The sequence below is a fragment of the Aulonocara sp. 'chitande type north' Nkhata Bay genome, linkage group LG9, assembly GCF_057382095.1.
Source record: "Aulonocara sp. 'chitande type north' Nkhata Bay isolate Kocher_YH1m ecotype deep benthic linkage group LG9, A_spYH_male_GT1.1, whole genome shotgun sequence".
Lineage (NCBI taxonomy): Eukaryota > Metazoa > Chordata > Actinopteri > Cichliformes > Cichlidae > Aulonocara > Aulonocara sp. 'chitande type north' Nkhata Bay.
The window spans coordinates 9,734,935-9,757,451 of NC_141352.1; the positions used below are offsets into that span (position 1 = coordinate 9,734,935).

Consider the following 22,517-nt stretch of genomic DNA (forward strand, 5'->3'; position numbering starts at 1 on the left):
ACACATACAATGTTCCAATCAATTCTTTAAAATGTATTTACCACTAAACATTTAAACAACTGTTGCAAATTCATTGTTTAGACACAATAAATATTTTCCACTTTTATAAGGCAAAAAAGGTCCATATCTGGAGGCTGCAGAGATTTGTGGTGGAGCAAATCATTTGGCCCACATGTCAGAGACGCACGTTTAAGTCAAATACAGCACAGATTTGATTTGATGAAATAAATATGTCTCCTAGTTCAGTTTAAGCATGAAAACCACTGGGTTAACTGTCTGCGGCTGCGTGTCACTTGCTTGTTTTCATAATTAGATAAAAATGACGTTCTGTTGCTGTTACTCCAGCTTTTCAACAACACTGTAAGATTTACTGCACATGTAACTAAAAGTCAAACGCAGGTACATAATGAGATATGAAATGAAAAGCCTTTATACTTATTATATTCAGGATACAAAGAGACTGGCAGTGGCATGCCTGCCTGGAGCATTAGAGTTAGAACGACAAACTTCACGTGATGATATAAAAGAATTTACGATGAGTTTCTTGCTCTTCATCCTTTCGCTCTCTTTTCCTTTTCTGCTTTTCCATTTCTTTCTTTGCCTGTCCCTCCTTCCTGTCTCTCCATCTTCTGTTATTCAACACAACACGGACAGGGCAAAATACTGCAACTACAACTCCATTTCCCCCTCCGTCCTTTATATCTCTCCATCACCTTCCTTGCAAACCTTCATTTTCTTCTCTCTCTCTCTCTGTCTTTACGTCACTCACTCCTTTTTCCTTCGTTCTCGCTCTCTGACGCCCACCACGGGAGTCCTGAGAGCCTCCAATCAATCAGCGTCTGAGAGGCTTTTATTTTTAGAGCGACTTCAGCCAAGTGGGAGAGAAATGCAGAGATGGAGGGAGGAAAAGTGCACGTAGAATTAGAAATATTAAACTTAAACAGCAGTGAAAGAGAAGGCGAAGATGGAGATAAAAGGACGGAGAGGTTGGAGTCGAGGGAAATGTGGTGGATTTCACAGAGGAGGAGGCGAAAGGACCATAAAAAAAGTTGTGGAACGGCTTGCTGCTGCTTTCACCGTCAGCCTCCCAGAACTTAAGAGTTGCCAGAGTACAGTCACCTTGGCAACCAGTTGCTCAGCACATCTCTGTTTTTGGCTGGTCGGCGCGGCAACAGTTGGTGGGGGCAAACCTTCTATTAGCATCTGGAAATATCTCCACACTGCAAAAAGTGATGCAGACACTTTACTGAGATTCTGAATCCAGTGTGTTCTCTCAGTTAATCATCAATAAATAATATTATACGATATGTATGATTTTTAATGGTCTCCTGTTAAAATTCAAGTTAGCACAGCTGAAAAGTGTCACTTCACGCCATCACCTTCCCCAAAATAATGGGTTGGCACCGCTTCCTCGTGATGTCAGTGAAGGTGCTGCTTCTCATCAAAGTCACTGTGGAGATAACCCAACAGCACTCAGCACGAAGCTCTCCATTTACCGCTCAATCTATGTTGCTTCCTCACCTACAGTCACGAGCTCTGGGTGGTGACCAAAAGAGAGAGGTTACAGATACCAGGGCCAAAAAGGACTCTCCTTCTACCTGTGGCTGGGCACTCCCTTAGACACAGGGTGAGGAGCTCAGCCATTTGAGTAGCCCCTGCTCCTCCACATCTAACGGATCCAGTTGAGGTGGTCTGGGCACCCGACTAGGATCAAAGACGGAGTGACCAAAAGATAATTTAAGATGACTGTGTTACGCAGCTGGCTGTCAGTGGTGGGATTTACTTCTGACCGGGCGTTGTTTATGACGGAGCAGCTCAGTTATGGAGACTCAGCACTGCGCTTCAAAAACCACACAAAATAATGTTCAGCAGCCACCCGTAAATGTCATCGCTGACTTTTTAACATCCTTTTACAGCGTGAACCCTTCTCACTGACAGCCCATAATAACAACAGGTGGTAACCCGCGGTGACAAGCTGATTTCAGGTCTAAATGTGACAGACAGCAGGTGCCCACTCAGACCAAAGTATCCTGTTTCCCTTCTTTCTTCTCTGTTCCCTCCATCTCACATCCTCTCTCGGCGAGGACAGAAGTCCCTAAATGGACCTGTTGATCCTTCATTGAGAAAAACGCAGCAGCAGTACTGCTCTCTGCTAATTTTCTGATAAAGCAGGAGGTTTGCTTCAAGACCCTTTTTGTTCAGTTATTCTCTTGAGTGGAGGAAATGTGCACAACGTCGCCTTGGTGACGTGGGAACAGAGAAACTCGCTTGACATCCCCAGAAACAGAAAGAACAGGAGCTGTGATTTTTTTTCTCTCTTTTCTATTGATAAGCATCTGAAAAGTAGAGAAGAGATTTTATTTAAAGCTGCAGTCTGTGCAGCTAATGGCTGCTTAAAGTAGGCGGTCCGTTTAGCACATTAGCATTGAGTGTAGCCTCATGTAGCCTCATGTAGCCTGCAGGTGTTGCGAATTGTGATTTTACTAAACTGAAAACATGAAGTCAGTGCAAACGGCTCAACCTGAAATCCCAAATCAAAAATGCAGCCTTCTACAGCTGAAGAGACCAAACACCCCCGACACCCCCTTCCCTGATTTTGCACATGCACTAACATCTGCCGCAGATTCCCACCACCCATTCCTTTTGGATCATAAAGCGAGGACAATCACTGGATGTCTTCCCTTCATGTCAGGTTCATGTAAAGCACAGGTGTCAAACTCCAGGCCCCGAGAGCCGGTGTCCTGCAGGTTTTGATCCAAGACAGCTGATTTAAACGGCTAAATGACCTCCTCAACATGTCTTGAAGTTCTCCAGAGGCCTGGTAATGAACTAATCATTTGATTCAGGTGTGCTGACCCAGGATGAGATCTAAAACCTGCAGGACACCGGCCCTCGAGGCCTGGAGTTCCACACCCCTGATGTAAACGAACATGTTTCAGTCCTGAGTGTTCAGCTAAGTTATTCTTGCCTCTCCCAGAGAGTCATCTCGGACTTTTAAGTCTCGACATCTTAAAGTCTTTCACATGCAAACATACATACATCGGGTCAGTGGGTATCAGCCTTCTGTCCTCAAAAAACTGAATAAAATTTGTACTTCGATCACAAGTTTGCATGAACATGAACTGAATAATTGTCTCTTATGGAGTGGGAAAGTTGTACATCTCCCTACACTAAAGAAATCAGTGGTTCTGTCTCGCTACAGTTGGTAAGGTTAAAGTGACAACAGTTAACTCATTTCTGTGATTTTGTTTGGTTTCAAGGCAACGTTCAAAGGCTGGATGGATATCATGTACGCAGCGGTGGACTCGAGAGCTGTGAGTAACGACAACATTTTGAATGTGCACGTGATTCTGAATCTTTTCACGTTCTGAATAGAGTAAGATTCAAAGTGAGTTCAGCATCACTTTTAGCACCTCCTCTGGACATTAGAGGAACTGCAGGTTTCGCCACTTCAGCGTCATCTTTAGTTTTCTTCTGTGGATGTTGGCGCTCGATTAGGACTGGAAACAAAAAAGGGTCAAATTAAAGTTCAATGAAAAAGAAATCTAAACAGATTGATATGATGTCGTGTTAATAACTGATAATGTCTTTAAAATGTCAGATGTGAACAGGATTAAAGGTGGAACAAACATTGAATACAGTCAAACTGAAACTCAGAAACAGATCCGTGTGTTCCCTGAACAGGTGGAGGAGCAGCCTATCAAGGAGATCAATCTATACATGTACCTGTACTTTGTCATCTTCATCATCTTCGGCTCCTTCTTCACCCTCAACCTGTTCATCGGTGTCATCATCGACAACTTCAACCAGCAGAAGAGAAAGATAAGTACCACGGCTGACACCAGCGTCACACATGGCACAGGAAACGCACGTTTACTTTCTACAGCTTCGCATTTTAAATCAAAGCAAAAGCGTCTGAATATATATTAACAGGTTTGCAGGTTCTTTGTAAGAACATTAGATGGCAACCTTAAGTCTTATAAAATAACATAGATGTTGCTTGGTTTGTTTACTTAGGAGGACAGGACATCTTCATGACCGAGGAGCAGAAGAAGTATTACAACGCCATGAAGAAACTCGGCTCCAAAAAACCTCAGAAGCCCATTCCCAGACCGATGGTACCGACACACAGCACGTCCACCTTAAAAACAGATTCAGTTCTACATGATACGTCCAGAAATGGTTTCATTGGTATTGTTTCTATTCAAACAGATTTTGAACACTCAGTTTTAATTAACAGTTTATTAAGTATGTTAAAGTTAACTTTGTAAGGACAGAAGCGTTTTTTATTATCAAGTCGAAGCTGAATGGAGGAAACTACCTTTAAATATGTATGTAATCATTCCAATGATGATCTAAAATTAATTTTGACCACTTTTGCTTTTTTTCAATTAATATTTGGCTGCAAACACAATAGTTAGGTTAGTTATTAGATTTCACTTTTCCTCTGTACACCACCACAGTGGATTCTTTCAGCTTTAATTTGAGGGGTTTCACAAAAGTGTTGCTTTAACTGATTAGGAATTACAGACATTTTCACACACAGTGTGAATTAACTGGATAATTGACTGGCCAGCAGTCCTGTGGCCAGTGAAGTATCAAAGCGTTAAGTTTGTATTTTATAGCTTTTCACTTTAAATTTAAATATCAGGCCGTGAAAGATGTCGATGGAAGTGATGCCATCGTTAGGCTGGAAAGACAAAGCAAGACGAGTCAAACTTTTAAGAGTGGCTCAACAAACAGTCTTAAAAATGATGACTGCACTGACCAGCTCAACAGTACCAAAATGCCCTAAAGGACAAGAGAAGTGGATGATCACAGAATTCTTTCCTTAGTTAAGAAAAACAATTTGACAACATCTAACTGAATCACGAAAACTCTAAAGAACGTACGAGAGCCATAATCAAAGTCTTCAATTAAAAAAAAAAAAAACATAATAAAAGATGCAAACCACTGGTTACACTCAGCAAGGTCTGATTAGGCTTCGACAGAAAACATCTGAAAGAGACAAGAAAGAAAGAAAAAAAAAACCTAAAGACCGAAGATGAATTTGTCCCAGAATGATGGGAAGAGAAAAAACGGCAGTTTCTCAGGATAAGAGAAATTGAGGAGAAATCAGAAATGGGATCTTCTTAAATGGCAAAGTCAGTCTCCTGATCTCAACTCGAGACAATGTTTGCCCAGTTAAGACCCACAAAGACCCACAGCTTCTGGTGATGGTCACAGTTTCTAGACTTCAGGCTGTCATTAAATGCAAAGGAGTTTCATCCAAGTATTAAAAAAATGAAATCTGAACTTGGATCACATCATAGTGATCCAAGTTCAGATTTTCATTTTTTTAAGAGTTTTTTTTAAGCAAAATTAGAAAAATTGTGCCACTGTGCAAACAACATATGAACCCAACTGTTCAATAGATTAGAGATTACGTCCTGTGAACATCTGAAATGTGCAGGAAGCGTTGTTGGGAAAGTGTATGACAGATGTAGCTGTAGTAAGACATGTATGTCATCTTCAGTTTATCGACTGGTCTTCAGAGGAATGTTTGACTTACCAGCATATCAGAAAACAGAGCAGCCTCTCACTGAAGAATCTGTTTACTTAAAAAGATCTGGACCATTAATATGAGTGTACTTCACAGTGACGCACAACATGCCATTTATACCTGATAAGAGATGTTATGATATACACCTATAGTATACCTCTGTATGTACCTCAAAATTCACCTGAAGATCAGCTTCTACTGCTCCAAGAATTTAGACGAGCCTTTCTAGGAAACTGATAGTTTATGAGCCTTTTTTTTTTCAGTTAACTGCTACGTTAGTGGGTGCATAATAAATGTAGCCACAACCACACTTTCCATTTCAAGTAATCAGTACCAAACTATGCAGTAATTATGTTTGTATTATACATCTAACCTCTTACATTTCTAGGAAAAGAAAGAGTTTTTGTGGAAATTGAACAACATGAAATCAAGTGTTTTTGTCAAGGTTTTCTTTTTAATCACTAATCATTAGCTAAACTGTGGCCGGGGCTCAACAGCAGTTGATGTTGAGTCTAAAAAGCAATCTAAAAACTTCTATTTTGTAAACTTCTAATTAATTTAAACTAAGATTCAAGTTTTAAAACATTTTCTTCTGATATTTATAAAATTCATATAGTGGAGTTTCTTGTAACTTGCCTGAGAAGCATAAAGATAAAAATATAAAACTATGCAGTGAGCTAATATATCTAATGTCTGCCTGACAGTTATCTGTCAGCAGGATGGCCATCCGGGCAGTCTTGATGTTTATCCTGCACAAAGGTCATCATTGCTCACATTACAGCAGAACTGCATGAATCTTGCTGCTGTGTCACGCTCCAGCTGTTTACTAACATCAAAGTAAAGAAGGCGACGGATGACAAATTCTCCACGTTCTCACGCCCCAACCATGCACACGTACAGAGATTCCTTCAGTCCTTTACTTTTGTAGAAATGTAAGTGTAGAAAGGTGTTAGACTCCTTATTGGTGCATGTAAACACAATAAGAACAATAAGTCAAGTTTAGGATTTGTTTCAAAAACATACATGATACACATAAGCACAAATATGGGCGTCCCCCTGAGTATATGTCTGAGCTGGTACACTTTTAAATCGCAGGCTGTTTTATTTACATCAGCTGAGCAGCAGCTGTCAGCAGTCCCAAGAACCACGCTCTGAGACACTTGAACTCTCCCCCTCCAGATCGGGTCATCGACCCTCTCCAACAGTCTTCAGATCTAAAAACGCACCTCATCTGAAGGTCTTTTTCAGTCCAGGTTCAGCTTACAGGAGCGTCTCAGCATCATTAATCAGCCTGCAGGTTCCATGTCCTCTCAAAGTCCATTATTCTTCTTAAAACTGAATAATTAAATGGTCGCTTTCCTGTTATAGCAGCAAGAAAAGCATCTAATAACAGAATAATACGATAACTTATTAAAGCAGAATAACTCTCAGAATACAATAGACAGAATAGAATCCCCAAAGTAGAATTACTCAATTAGAAATGAGATTCTCGAGAATTTGTTAGAGTTAAATGTCTCTATAAGGGAGAGAACAAAGTAGCTGGTAAAGAATAAGAAAATCAAATGGAAATAAAATATTAACTTAACAAGTACAACAAACAAACGTGGCAGTATAAAATGAAAATAAGATGTGCTTTTTGCTGTTACGTTTAGCATCATTTGCAGTAAATTACCTGCGACAAACCTTCGGACCTCATGTTCACCTCACTGGCACACACTCTCTCTGACTGAGTCACCATGCCAGGCTGGTTGTCTTGTTGAGAGGATGGCGATTAATTGCAAACCTTCGCCGAGCTCTTTGAGAGGGATCCCAGTCAGGTTGCCTCTCTCTTCTGCAACCTCTCAGAACTCTAAACTTTTGGGCAACCAAAAAGTGAATACAATCACTCTCCAGCTACCAGTTTTTCCTGCTTTAGTGTGACTGAAGGCTAAGGTGTCCCTTGCATGAACGTCTGTCACAACCCTGTGCAGCATATTAAAGAAGCTCGGCGCATGAAAGTGTCAGATTAAAATTGAAGTCTCAAATTAGAGAACAGATTATTCTCGTCTGGACAGAAAGTTGTTGAATTAAGTGGCAAAAAATTCTGCATCTGCCTTTGTGGCAGCGAAGCCTGTAAATGTCTGCTGTACAGCACTTTGATTGGCGTCTTTAATGACTGGCTTATAAACAACCTGACGTGGCTTAGCAAAGACAGAAACACTAAATGGGGGTTTATCGGCTAACCGAACATTCTTGCTTCTTAGAACGCTCTGCAGGGCTTCTTCTTCGACCTGGTTGGGAAGCAAGCGTTCGACATCATCATCATGGTGCTGATCCTCTTCAACATGATCACCATGATGGTGGAGACGGACGAGCAGCCGCCTCAGATGGAGAAGATCCTGAACAACATCAACCTGGCCTTCATCATCATCTTCACTGCCGAGTGCCTGATCAAGATCATGGCGCTGCGTTGCTACTTCTTCACCGTTGGCTGGAACATCTTCGACTTCGTGGTGGTCATTCTCTCCATCGTGGGTGAGTTCGGCTTCAAAAAGATTTTGAGCCAGATTTACTAAACGGGGTAAAAAGCAGATGGTCCCCAAATCCATAAACAGTGCTCACAGGTGCGGTTAGTTTCACACAAAATCTGCAGTGTTAAGCACAGGCACATTCAGTTCATTTTAATAACAGAAAGAAAAAAAGAGCAGTGTCTTGTGAGTGCAGAGTATTTCAAACACAGACATAAATCAAAGTATAAACCAAAGCTTCCTAGAAAGTTGTACATTGTGTTGATCTATTGAAAAATAATAATTGCAGTTCCAATAATGGCCTCTTGAGGCAGGCTTTATTTTATGAAAATGCTCAGATTCACAGCATTAAAAAGTAAGTTAACAGCATGGTAAAAAAAACTTTTATTACGTGTTTAGATATCGGTAAGGTTTAAAGATAAGGATCTCCAACTGGAGCAAAATAAAGACAACTTTATTTTAAATGCGGTGCAGCAGAAGGACTGATGTGCAAAGTTTCCTCTAAAATAAAGTGACTAAAATCTGTCACATTTTTGACGAATCAACTTCTAAGAGTTTTTTTCTAAGAAATTTTGAATTAAGGAGACATTTCACTTACCTCTGACATTACCGGTACTCAACAAAGAGCTGCTCATTCATCGTAGCTAACTTTAAGGAAATAGTTTCTAAGAAACTAAAATGTTTTCTTAAGGTTTTTTTTAAAACTGCTGGTGATTAAACTACAATACTGAAACTGTGAGGCAGTATTTCAAAGTTCTTCTTTTGTTCTAAACTTAGTTTAAAATCATTTTGACCAAAATACAAGCTGAAAGGAAAGATTAAACAAATCATCTTGCTTTCCTTCATTATCAGACATGACATGTGTCAAACTTATATACTGCTGTTTCACATAACTTACAGCTGACATAAGGCTTTGTGTGTGTGTGGAGCTCATGATACCCCGCATGTGTACACATGTGTGTCAGCCATCAGCTGTGGCAGCAGAAAACAATGGGACGTCTGCCTGACAGTTATTTGTCACCAAAGTGACCATGTGGTTGGCCTTTATGTTTAACCTGCACCAAGGTCTTGTGCGGTCATGTTACAATTACACACACACACACACACACACACATACACACAATAACACACATGACAGGCAGTCTGCAGGGACAGCACAGAGTATCCCAAGCAGTTAATTCAGCTATCAGTGTTCATACGTCGCGTGCGCTGCTGCTCCTGTTCGCCTGACAAGATTGGGTGTATGTGTGTAATTAAGTGTGTGTCTGTGTGTGTGTTAGTGTGCACGCTGAGGCGAGGCTGCATGGGGGAGGTGAAGGTAACAGCAGCAATCGGAGCTGCCACAGGGCGGTCCCTGAAGACAAATCAAACATGATTGCGTCTGTTCTGCGTCTGTGTGTGTGTGAGAGAGATGTTAGGATGGAGGGCATAAGCTGAGTTGATGTACGATGTGATGGTGATTCCCTCTCGACTCCCTCCACTCCTTCCTTCCATCACCTATAACTTACACAGGGAGGTGAATGAAAGAAAACAGTATTTGTGTGTGTGTGTGTGTGTGTGTGTGTTTCCCTCTCCGATAACAAGGAAAAGACGGATGAATTACAGCGTTTGACTTGCTGTTAGTGGGAAAAGGCGCCTCAGCTCTCCAGATCCAATTAGTCAAGTTGTAATCACAGCAGACCTGCCACATAAACACTGAGAGAGCCAAACTGAGAGCTTTTAGATGATGTAACTCACAGGAATGCCAACACATTAAAGAAAATTCAATAGTCTGGAGGTAATCAATTCTTAGTTTGGTACATCAGAAAACAGTTCCTTTTCAAGTATCACTGCTTTTTATTAATTGTTATATTTAAGCCAAAATTATCTAAATTAGGCACTGCAGGTAGAACCAGTGACTAATAGCTAAGACCATGTGATAGATGGAATGACCACTTTTAAAATTATAGTGTATAAACAATGGGCATGCCCATCTAATGTCAAAGACTGGATGATGATCACTCCACTTTATGGACATCTCTTTAGAGCCAGAAGTGACCATATTAGGCCCCAGTCATGTATGGTAAAGGACTGGCCAATGACTCCATGGTACCACTGGTCACTAAGGAAAAATATGTGTTCCCCAACAAGCTGGCCAGTAGTTGCAGGAAATGTCTCACCAAGTGACATTGGTCACAAACATATATATGATATTTATTCAGCATTAGTTGCTGGTTGGTTGGTAAGTAATAGGACTGGGCGATATGACCCAAAATTCATATCTCGATATTTTTTAGCTTGATGGCGATATACGATATATATCTCAATTTTTTTTAAGCTATAAGGTAAGAACAAAAAGAGAGCTCTTAGTCAAAGCTGTGTCCCAGATGTCACACAGGCACTTTTATTAACATACAGCGTAGATGTACATGAAGAAATTACTCAAAAATAAATTATCAGCCTCCATGAGGCTCCAGACTACAGTAGCCGTAATGCTCCAACAATCCATCAAGCGTAGCTTACCAAAGTCATACTAAAACATTTTTTGACAGATTGCTGAGCGCCGTGTACCATATAAAATCGGTTCACGGTCAGTAAGCACAACCACAATTCATACATAAGGCGTGCTGTCGATTTGTGAGAAAATGAAAGGATTTTAGGCCATGCAGCCCCTGTGGGCTAGCTTGTTAGCACGGTTAGCTCGTTAGCACGGTTAGCTCATTAGCACGGTTAGCTCGCTAACACGTTGACGCCATCCAGCCCCACGCACAAGGCGATCCACGGTAACTCGTTAACGGAGATTTGCCGTGTCCATCTTGTCATTGCCTGCAGGTGAAGCTATGGGGGAGTTGTGTTCAGTGAAGGACAGGCGAGGCCGAGTAACGTTGCATAGAGACAAAAGTGGACGAAAGAGAGGCAAACTTGCGGCTCCACAAGTATAATTATAACGTAACATAGACTATATCGATATAAACAATATTGTCACATCTTATATCTCGAATAAAAATATATCCATTTTTTTTTAACTCAATATATCGCCCAGTCCTAGTAAGTAACTGCTGACAAGTTGGAGCCTGGAGCAACCAAAGCAATAAGAAACAGGTTTTTGGTGCTACAACCTTCTTGTGGTAGATAACACGCTGCAGTATCCAGCAACCACTCACCAACTCATTGGGGAACAGTCTATAGGCCTGTGTGACTGAGGCTTCAGGATGACGTACTACGCTGTCAGCTAACACTGGCAAGCTTAGTTAGCACCCTGTGTCCAGAAACTGTATTGGTGCATCCCACAGATACCAGAAGGGTGCGTGTTCAACATAGTCAGACTTTCTTTACATTAGCTGGCTTGACTGAAGTCAGACATAAGCGGTGTCATGATTGTTGTAATCAAATTGAACCCAAGATTTCTACTTCAGGATCTGAGCACATTCACATAAAAAGGGGGGATCAAACATGTCGTTTCACTCTTACTCCCAACAAAAACTGGTAACCTTTTCCAACCAGAGACATCAGAGAAACAAGTGATAGAAGTGGATAATGAATAAAAACAAAACACAATTCTTTGTTTCACAGACCTAAAACAAGAAACAAATCAAATTAGAAGCTCACCCAGGAGTTGCAAATGTTTCTATAAATGCATATAAGTGGTGTGACTTACATCTTTGTTGCTTTTTGTTTTCAGGGATCGTGCTTGCTGATATCATTGAAAAGTACTTTGTGTCACCCACACTGTTCAGAGTGATCCGACTGGCTCGTATTGGACGAATTCTGCGCCTCATCAGAGGCGCTAAAGGAATCCGGACGTTACTGTTTGCCCTCATGATGTCCCTTCCTGCTCTCTTTAACATTGGACTTCTCCTGTTCCTTGTCATGTTCATCTACGCCATCTTTGGTATGGCCAACTTTGCCTACGTGAAACGGCAGGGGGGGATCGATGACATGTTCAACTTTGAGACGTTTGGGAACAGCATGATCTGCTTGTTTCAGATCACCACCTCTGCAGGATGGGACAGCCTTCTCAATCCCATTCTCAACAACTCCCCTGAGGAGTGCGATGCCAACATCCCCCACACTGGCACCACCGTCAGGGGGAACTGTGGGAACCCATCAGTGGGCATCACCTTCTTTGTCACCTACATTATCATCTCCTTTCTGATTGTGGTAAACATGTATATCGCCATCATCCTGGAGAACTTCAGTGTTGCCACTGAGGAAAGCACTGAACCCCTCAGCGAAGACGACTTCGAGATGTTCTACGAGGTCTGGGAGAAGTTCGACCCGGAGGCCACGCAGTTTATCGAGTACTCCAAGCTGTCCGACTTTGCTGACTCGCTGCTAGAGCCGCTGCGCATCGCCAAGCCTAACAAGATCAAACTGATCTCCATGGACCTGCCCATGGTCAGTGGAGACAAAATCCACTGCCTGGACATCCTGTTTGCCTTTACCAAGCGTGTCCTGGGCGAGTCAGGAGAGATGGATGCCCTCAAGCAGCAGATGGAGGAGAAGTTCATGATGGCGAACCCGTCCAAGATCTCTTATGAACCCATAACTACAACTTTGAGGCGCAAGCAGGAAGAAGTCTCCGCCACCATCATCCAGAGGTGTTACCGCAGACACCTTGTGAGGCGACAGCTGAAGGCCGCCTCCTACATGTACCGCCAGATCACCACACCTCGGCATGCGGGAGGTGAAGGTGAACAAGGAGGTGAAGTAGTGTTTGGGGAGGATGCGCCTGAGAAAGAAGGGCTGATTGCTACCATGATGAGAGAAAACTACGGCTCAAGCATGTTAGGGATCGAGCGCTCAGAGACGATTTCCTCCACCTCATCTCCACCTTCATATGACAGCGTAACACGGGCCACATCCGAGATCTTTCAACCGCTCGCTGTCAAGACAGAAACTGTTGCCGACACTGCGGGCAGCGAACAAAGTGAACAATCACAGTCAGAAATCACCCATGACAGACAGCAGGAAATGACGCCATAGCAGGAACAGAAAAGCAAAAAAATAATTAACAAATGAGGATTTTCTCATTTGAGGTTGGCCTGTTTATTCTTTTGTTTACTGGATGTACCATAGCTGAGAACGCTGAAGCGGCAGCAGAAAGAAGCTATGAAGAACTATGAGGAGCCTGCAACATGGAAGAATTACTACCTTTAATGTCATTTCCTGTTCCCTGGAGAAAGTGTTTTGGGAGTTTCCTGAAAGGAAGCAAAGCAACTGCAAAACAGAGAGGGTAACCCTGTCTGTCAGGTCAACTCTGCCTTTGTTGGAGTAATAGACAGTAAAGGAAAACCTACTCTTGGGTCAACCAGAACCGGGAGTTTAGAACAATGACCTTTCACCAAAGCTACAGGTGGTCAGAGGGGGCAGAGCAACTATATCACAAATGTATCCATCATTTTTTGGCCTGGGGAGTTTGTGCCTTCCCACAGTTGATCAATATTCTCAGAGTATGTTTTCTTGTAAGAGTGACGGCGGTGTTTCTCAACACGTTAAGGGTCGGTGGCGTTCTGACTGACACTCGAGAGAGGAGGGAAAATAATGACAACGTGATTTCAAAACAATGTTTTCGTAGTAAAAGTACGTTGTTGATGTTACCAGTCTTTTAATAGCGGTACAATTATTACTATTTTTTATATTTTTTAGAGTAAGTTGAAGAAAACCAGTTAGCGGTCTCTCTTTTGACTTCGGAGTGGCACTAGCTATGAAAAAGTGGCTGAACTACTATGTTGTAATAGATGAGAGGAGAAGGTGCGGTCAGGAAAAAAAAATCTCAACAACCTGAATCTTCATCTGTTTTTGTTGGCAGTTTTGCACTTTTTGAGTTTGCACCTGCTCTCGCTTTACCGCACCTGGGCGAAGGCACAGTGTAGAAGAGCCTGGGATTTCATTATTTTTCTTCTCAAAACTTTTTGCGATAACACCAAAAAAATGACACAAGTGCACAATGAGATTTTCTACACGGTCCCAAACTCTTCTAACACGCATCTTTGCCCAGTGGTGGACACCCTCATACTCGGCAGTTTGTTGGCTTGTGGGTGATTTGTCTAAAAGTCATGTTAGATATTCCGGCTTCACTTCCCTATAACATGAAGCAGAAGAGTCCTATTTCACTGTCACCACACTGAGTGGGGAGAAAAATGAAGCTTACTGGCTTTCATTGATTAAGGATGCATGATTTAGGAATAAGTTTTATGGAATGCTTTGAAAAACACCTGCCTGGGTGGAAGGAAAATAAGAGGCTTGTCAACTGTAGTGTTATTCTCCTATGCCAAAAATAGTCAAGACTGCAGGTGAATTTACTCTTTTTTTTATTATTCAGTTTAGTAAAAGCATCAGACTGCTGGTTTAACACCAGCCTAGCACAAATTCAAAATAGGTTTAAGCATGCAGCAAACCACTAGTCTTTGCTTTTTAACAACTGAACAAAGACATGTAATAAAAATAATGATGATGGTAATAATAATAATAGTCGTAGATTTTATATAGCTTTTTCCTAACAATGTTACAAAGCGCTTCATAGAAAGAATCAAAAAGCAAAATAAAAACATCTGAACAAAGAGGTTAAAAAAACATACAAAAATGACCACAGGTCAGAAGTAAAAGATCAATTCAAAAGGAAGCAAGACAGCAATAACAAGCGCAGAACACTGAGATTCATGCAGGACACCTGTTAGCCTATTTTAATGCCATAAATGCCTCCTTTCATTTTTTTTCTTTTCCTAAGAGCATTTGATGTCTCTGTACAAACTGAACATTGTCAACTTTTATGACAAATCACCCGCTGTCATTCAGCATCTGTCTGGTCTGAGTTCGGCTCGGCACAAACCGGCTTTAAGGTCCTGGTGGTGTCAGCCAGCTCTGACTACAGAGCGACAATCAGCTCAGCACATCTGCATCAGGATTTCTCCCCATTTGGTTTCATGAAAAGCTTAAAAGGCCACGCTGACTCTCGTGTTTGACCATCACCAGTGTCCTGGAACAACCTTATCTTGAAAACTCAACAGCAATATGACAACATTGAAGAAACCAGAGACTGCACAAAAGGCAATGAAACTCTGTTACTTTGCCAAAGTTTTAGTATTTTGTTCCTGACTAGCTGTCAGTGTGACAGAAGTATGAATACTCTTGGTACTGTCAATGAATAACGCAAGAGGTCACACGCCTCCCTGCGGAGATACATTTCATGTAAATGAGGCTCAGTAATTCACACACATTTTGCTTCCCATTAACCAAATTTTATCGGAATTTGGCTGCAATTCAGTCAGAGATCCAGAAGGGGGCGCTGGCAAGACTGTCTTTAGTGAAAAAGGGTGAATGGAGCTAAACAGCTAAGTTAATGACTTCCACCTGCTTCTATTCAAAAACATCTATATTACTTTTCATAAATCCAGCATCAACAGCATGTCTGAGATTAATCAAAACAACACTTATGTTCGGTTTTTCTCACAGTTAAGCCGGTTTTGCACATTAAACACTAGCATGCTGCTAATGGGTGCTGATTACTTAAGCAATTGGGATGGAACGTCCTCCCGCCATGGCAGCAGAAACCCCGTCAGAAGTTCCTATGTGGTGAAGTTGTGAATCTCTGATAATCACAGAAAGAGATTCTACTACAATAGAAACCTGTAAAAAAAAAAAATCGAACTCCACTCATTGTCTTGAGCCCTTCTACCGAAAAAAAAACATGCAAACTTCGGGAAGAAAATTTTTTCCTCGAAAATTTAAAATTTTTGTTTTACTGCCCAGTTCACTCTGGATGAGCTCAACACCGCCCCCTGTGGAGCTAGAAGACCACAGAGCTCTCTGTGGTGCTGGACGTTCAGCTGCCAAAATATATGAACTATTTACAGCTTCAGATTAATCCATAAACCATAAATAACATCTTTCATTTTTTTATCCCAGTTGTTCAATGATTATACATTTCGGGTTTATCCAGGACACTGAAAGCTTTTCTGCTTCATTCTTTCTCCAAATGAAGCATTTCATTTCAGTGTGAGGAGATAAATTGGTGAATTCTGACTCCTACGCGGAGAATTTATAGCTTTAGTTTTTACTGAAAATATCAAACAATTCAAAATGAACCTTCTGTGGTGAAATAGGTGTGCCCATTTTTCTAGGTGCAGATTTTATATTCAGCACATTGAAGACTTTGCTGATGTCATTTTTTTCCCCCAATGATTGAAAAATCAACTCTTCAAAACCAAAACACTGCTTCATTTATTTATTTATTTATTTATTCATCTACTTTTTTGGGAAGATTTTCAGGTCAATTGCTTTATTTTTATTTATCTTTTTTATGATAATTATTTTTGCATTTTGGCTGGAGGAGGAGAGGAGGTCGAGCGAGACGGCTCTTTATCTATTTTGCACAGAGAAACAAAAAAAAAAACCTAACAAAACAAACACAAACCGCGTCAAGCAATAACGGTTTGCAGATACCTTTTAACTGACTTCTTGAGTAACGCTTGACTTCACAGATGCTTTTTCTCACTGTATGTGTCTGTGGATTAAAGGGAAAAATCCCACACTAACACTTTGAGCATTTGGTGGAATCTGATTAGCCGGATGCAGCACTGATGGCGTTACTGTGGACTTACAGACACACGGGTCCATACAGTGGCACGAAGCCGACGTGAAGCAGCGTTACCGCTTGTTTTTATTAAGACGAAGTGTCAAAGTGTGCGTGTACAGCATTTGTTCAGTCTGCTTCAATATTTCAAACAACCTCTCTCTCTGTCTCTGTCGTTGTGGTCACCCGAGGGATCTTTACTAAACGCTTTCCTAGACTAATTTTAAAAAGGAAAAAAAGTAGAAAAAAATTTTACTGGCACCGTCTGGACTCTATTTCTACTAGATTCTATTGAGAATAGATAACGATATAAACTAGGTAAATACTAATACACTGCTGAACTGTGCTGCGAGGCGTATTTAATAATAATAATAATATTTCAGGTTGCAGTTGTGCTGAAGGGCTGTTTTCAGTAGCAATAGACCCAGAGTGTGCCTGCTACACATGAACCCCATCACTCCAAGCCATGCTTTACCATTGGTTGATTGATAATATGCTTGACTGATTGATGAGCCAGTTGATTTTTCTGATTTCTTGACTGGTTTCATGTTTGGTTGGTTGATGAATTGATTCTTATGGTTTTTGATCATTAACACAGTCTCCACAGTCCCCTCCCCTCCATCACTGCTGTGACTCTTCCTCATAACCTATCGAACAAACAGCACAGAGAGCTAACAGGCTGACGTCACTTTTAACTGTCAAAAAGGTCCAGATTCACTAATGTCTGCAGGGAAAAGCGTGCAGTGTTGTCAGCAGAGCACATGCTGGCATGTAATTCCATACTGAGATGTTAAAATGGAGACAGCTGAATAAGAAAACATCCAGCTGTTTAATTCCCATAAACTGCATATAAAAGATGAACATGAAATCCCTTACTGGCTTGCCAAGTCTCATTTTTCAAGTTTCAAGCAGGAAGGCTTGTCCATCTTAAGTTTTTGAAATGTCTTGAGGCAGGCAAGCAGGATTAGGCCCTCACTAACCTGTATGCTGATCTGACTGTTTCACTCTAATAGGGCCACAGTTTTCTAAATGAACACCATGTTTTGTTCAATAAGCGAGTGAGAGAAATAAATTCATCAGGAAACTTTTAAGCAGTTTAAGTTGCCGCACCCTGTGATTGCTTTGGTTGCGCATACTTTGCATGAAATACGTCCACTAACACTTGCCAACTACTCACAAGCAGTAATGAAACCAAGACTGTGGGAACTTGTGGCCATCTTGGTAAATGGCCTGTATTTGTATAGCGCTTTACTAGTCCCTAAGGACCTCAAAGTGCTTTACACAATCAGTCATCCACCCATCCACACACACATTGGTGATGGCAGCTACATTGTAGCCACAGCCACCCTGGGGCGCACTGACAGAGGCGAGGCTGCCGGACACTGGCGCCACCGGGCCTTCTGACCACCACCAGTAGGCAACGGGTGAAGTGTCTTGCCCAAGCACACAACAACCGAGACTGTCCAAGCTGGGGCTCGAACCGGCAACCTTCCGATTACAAGGCAAACTCCCAACTCTTGAGCCACGATCGCCCTGCAATCTTCTAGCAACCAAAGCAATTGCAGTAAAGTTTTTAGTCCAACAGCGTATACCTCTTTGAAATTGAGTTCACCTGGAGATGTTGGGTGAACTCAGTGCAAAAGAATGCAAATTTTCCTGTAGCAACCTGGCTGGTCTCCAAGCCTGACGTCTTAGGTCTCTGACAGCAAAAATCTGGTTTTCTAACAGGACTATCAATTATAAAATGAAGATCATGTTTTAATCTGTAAGACTTGAAACTAGCGGCTGTGATCATAAAGGATAAGTAAACCGTTTACTGAGCTTATAGATCAAATTTCCAGTAGACCTGTACACTCACTACCAAATTTGGAACAAAGACAGCTTCACTAGAACTTTAAAAGAGGACGGTGATTTTCTTAGAGCTGGCTTGAACCCTTTCAGAGGACCAGAAAGAAAAACGGACTTTCTTCAGAGTGTTTCCAGGTCAGTAAAGATATCAGCAAAAGAACAGTCATCAAATTAAAGGCTCAGTTATTGGCATTAGTCTACTTAGATTTCAAACAGAGATCTGCTCATGAAGTCTTGAATCCCGTTTTCAAAGATTGTTTAAATCCTTCCAAAATTACCTAAAGCTATCAACACAATGCATGTAAAACATCAATACTGTGCTCGAGAGATATCAGACGAAGTTGAGCTGTCTTTGTAGTGAGACAGTGCAGCCTTTATTTAACCAGGTGAGTCACTCAAAGCATATTCGTATTTACAAGGACAGCCAGGGAATGGCAAAGCCTCAAGAGTTTACAAGAAACATACTCTAGTTGTTGCCCCTGATCATGGACGTTTCAGTTCAAGTTTACAAAGGTAATTAGAAATAGTTCATTTAGGATTTAGGATTCATCAGTAAAACAGGAGGCCCAGCTTTGAGACAAATCCGTTTTTATGCTTTGAGAAGCTTCTTGAAAGCTCAAACCTCCGGGGTTTGCTACTGGAGGCATCCTGTTAACAGCGTTGTAGTTTGTGCCAGTCTACAGCTCCAGGGTGATATTACTTGGTGGGTACTGCTTGGCAACCTCATCCTGACATATCCAGCTCTCTCAAACTGATATTCAGTATTTGCTGCAGTGGAAAAAAGAAAACTGCACAAGCTTTTGTCAGAGTGTTGCTTCAGTGAATCTGGACCTCAGACTTTGGTTTGCACTGAGCACAAAAACACATTCAAACACTTACTGCAATCACTGGGACAGTTGGCTGCTCCGAAGTTTGTTCACCTGAAACAAACAATGAAGCAATTACAGCAGCAAAACAAAGAGCAGCTTTGTCCCTGAACAGTCTGTACAAGGGAAAGTAACAAAGCCTTCTAAATAACCTCCAAAATGTTTGAGCACTCAGAATGAAAAACAGAACAAAAATCTGTCTGCTTTATGATTTTTCCTGCTCTGATATGATAAACTGTTCAAAGTCTGAGCAAATTAAACACCATCTTTGCTCCAAGCTGTGGGTCAGACCATGTGGTGCTACTGAGGGGTTTGGAAGAGTCCATTTTATGAAGGGAGGGGGGTGTTTAAAACACAAACTGAGAATCTCTGCTCCTTTTTGCCTTCTTCCCCTGTTTGAAAACCAAAAGCTGCTTCATCATCCTCGAAACAAAACGACAAACACCCACACGGAGGAAATGCACAGAAAACCAGAGGTTTCATTGTTCTCTGTTATTGCTATTCTTACTATTAACTGTGTGATAAATGCAATACAACAGTTGTGTAAACAGGCAGTGAGTGATGTTGTATCTTATTTACAGTATGAGGATAATAAAAATGATGCTTTTGGGTTTTTTTTATTATTATTATTTTTCCCGCCGTCATGGGTTTGGTTTTTCCAGGCATCTTCTCACTGCTTAAACCACAGTCGTCCCATTTACACCGTCACTGGTTTCACAGCGGGTGGCGAACTGGTTTGCAGATTTCCAGTGTCATATCAGTCCCAAAGAAACCTCATATCTTGAGAAAGTTGCCTTTTTCTTAGGAAAGGGGGGGAGTTTGAATATTTCCCTTTCTGACACCTCTCGAATCCTCTTTTATTCCACACGAGAAAAACAGGAACATTTCTCTTATTGCCACCTTTGGGATAAAATGAGGCCACAAATAGTAGAAGTTGGAAAATATGCTTCACTAAGTTGACGATAAGAGGTTTCATGATACAAGTAGTTTTAGTGCTTTCGCTGGAAAACATTAAACTTTATAGCTGGAGGGTTAAAACCTTGTAACTCCTGAAATTTAAGGCTTGAATATATACGGAAATTAAGAAATAGCAACGTAATGAGCACAACTTTTAAAGTCCAAATTGGAACAGTGTCCATCACAGTTGTGTCATTTTCTAAAAACACAAAACCCAAAAACATAATAAGTTACAACGTTTTCCTCTGACTTCAGTGGTACTCGCCGGTGAAACCTCGGTGTAAAGGAGGCGAAAGCCGTGCCTCAGTGACCCCACCCTGGTGTTTTAGAGACAATAATATTTACAATTATAATTATAATATGAATATATATAAATATATATATACTTTTTAGTACTTTGAGTTGAAATACTTTTTAGTATTTTGCAAATACATGTCTCTGTATATAAAAGAAAAGCCTCCTGTAATAAACAAGAAAAAATTTAATACTGAATCTGTTGTGGTGGTTTTATTTTGTGTGCTGTGTGAAAAATGGATATATGTGTGATCCAGGTCCACCACCAGGGGACTAGTAACCCATCTATAGGTAGGTGTACGATTTGGCAGCAAAGGGTCAGCCTACTTCCTGGCGGGTAGGCCACGCCCTCTAATGGCCACGAGCTGTGAGTAACGACGGAAACGGTGAGTTTATGGATGCCAGCAGAGTAAATGAGCTTCCTCTGGTGCTTGCTGGTGTCTGGACACAGCCTTAATGATAGGATGAGGAGCTTGTATATTCAGGAGGTGCTCAGAGTAGAGCTGCCGCTCCTCCACCCCACACAGAGCTGGTGGAGGGGGTTCAGCATCTAACCAAGGTGCCTCCTGGACGCTTCCTAGGTGAGGTGTTTTTGGCAAGCCATACTGGAAGGAGACCCCAGGGTAGACCAAGGACACGCTGGAGAGATCAGGAAATCACATGATAGGGTGGGGCTAGGTTTCACAATGAGCTCACTCGAAACCCTGGCTGATTGTGACCCACGCCTGTTTTCACACCTCGGCTCATGTGATTAGGTAGAGAATCTTCAGGGGGTCCTTTTGTCCCTCTTTGGGGGGAAACTCCCACGGGGTTTAAATCTGGGACTCTCCACCATTTGACCTTAGAACTGAAGAAGCTTCTCGGATGAGAGGTGAAACGTCTTCAAGCAACCCAAAGAAGTCCAGACGCTTTTCTTTGCAAGCTCCTTAGACTACGAGGACCTGGATGACTGAGAATCTTCACAGACCTTGGACCTGGAACTACTAAATCTTTAACAACAGCTGCTTTCACTAAAACACAGAAAGCAGAGAAGACTTCAGAGCTGACTCAGTCTATACACAGACTATCAGCACGATAAAAATAAGAAGAAAAGAACAGCTTAAACTGGTAGAATACATATTACTGCAGAAGCAGGAAGACACAATGAAAGCCTGTGTTTCGGTCTTATCCTTAAACTAACCAATATAATGTCTTTAGAGTACCTTATATTACTACCAAACACACCTGTCACAGCTGTCGAAGTCTCTGTAGTTGTGGGGTCCTGCAGAAGTTACCACATTTAATGTCAGACACATTAACAGTGTTCATTAAGTATTGGAAGTACTTGCATTACGTGTGCACTGTGGTCACGCCAGCATTGAATCCATCCAAGTTACATGTTTATTAAAATAATCAAATTACAGCATATATGTTAGACTACTTTTAATTAACTGCTTCAGCCCACTTACAATGAGAAGAAATCTTGTTCATGACCTGTAGCATGTTAACACTATTGGAAGGAAAAATAACTCCAATTTTGAAAACACAACTTTCTTTTTTTTTTATAAAGCTCTGACTTGTATTATGAGTCTGTGGTCTGGGAGAGAGTCTGTAACAGTAAATAATGACCAATGTTGGGCAATTAATTACATAGTTACTTCTTCAAAAAAGTTACTGAGTTATGCAAACAAAGTTTTTTGCAGCTGTTTACCTAAAAATGAAGCCAAGGTGTTTTTAAAATAAACATTTCAAACTATTTACAGAACAATCAGCTGTTCTGCATCAAATCTGATGCCACACAAATTATTTGTGTCACTCCAAAAATAATTTCTGTCCACTATGAGATGAAGGAGAACAACAGCCTGATACCTGCAGGCCTGACAGCAGCAGATGTGTCACTGCTGTAACACCTGTAACACTCAGCAGTCGCCTCATTGTTCTGACACACACAACAACACTACTGACTACAC

The 22,517-nt window shown here is 41.3% G+C and overlaps 1 protein-coding gene across 1 annotated transcript in view; it reads left to right on the forward strand.

The window, feature by feature from the left end:
• The window catches only part of LOC147321604 (sodium channel protein type 3 subunit alpha-like), a 270,039-nt gene extending 249,279 nt beyond the window's left edge, over nucleotides 1-20,760 (forward strand). The window contains exons 28-32 of the mRNA XM_086305639.1: nucleotides 3,261-3,314; nucleotides 3,685-3,826; nucleotides 4,018-4,118; nucleotides 7,786-8,056; nucleotides 11,711-20,760. Of these exons, the coding sequence (XP_086161765.1) occupies nucleotides 3,261-3,314; nucleotides 3,685-3,826; nucleotides 4,018-4,118; nucleotides 7,786-8,056; nucleotides 11,711-13,014 (1,872 nt within the window). The 3' untranslated portion in view covers nucleotides 13,015-20,760. The remainder of the gene's footprint in view (nucleotides 1-3,260; nucleotides 3,315-3,684; nucleotides 3,827-4,017; nucleotides 4,119-7,785; nucleotides 8,057-11,710) is intronic.
• The last annotated feature ends 1,757 nt before the right edge of the window (nucleotides 20,761-22,517 follow it).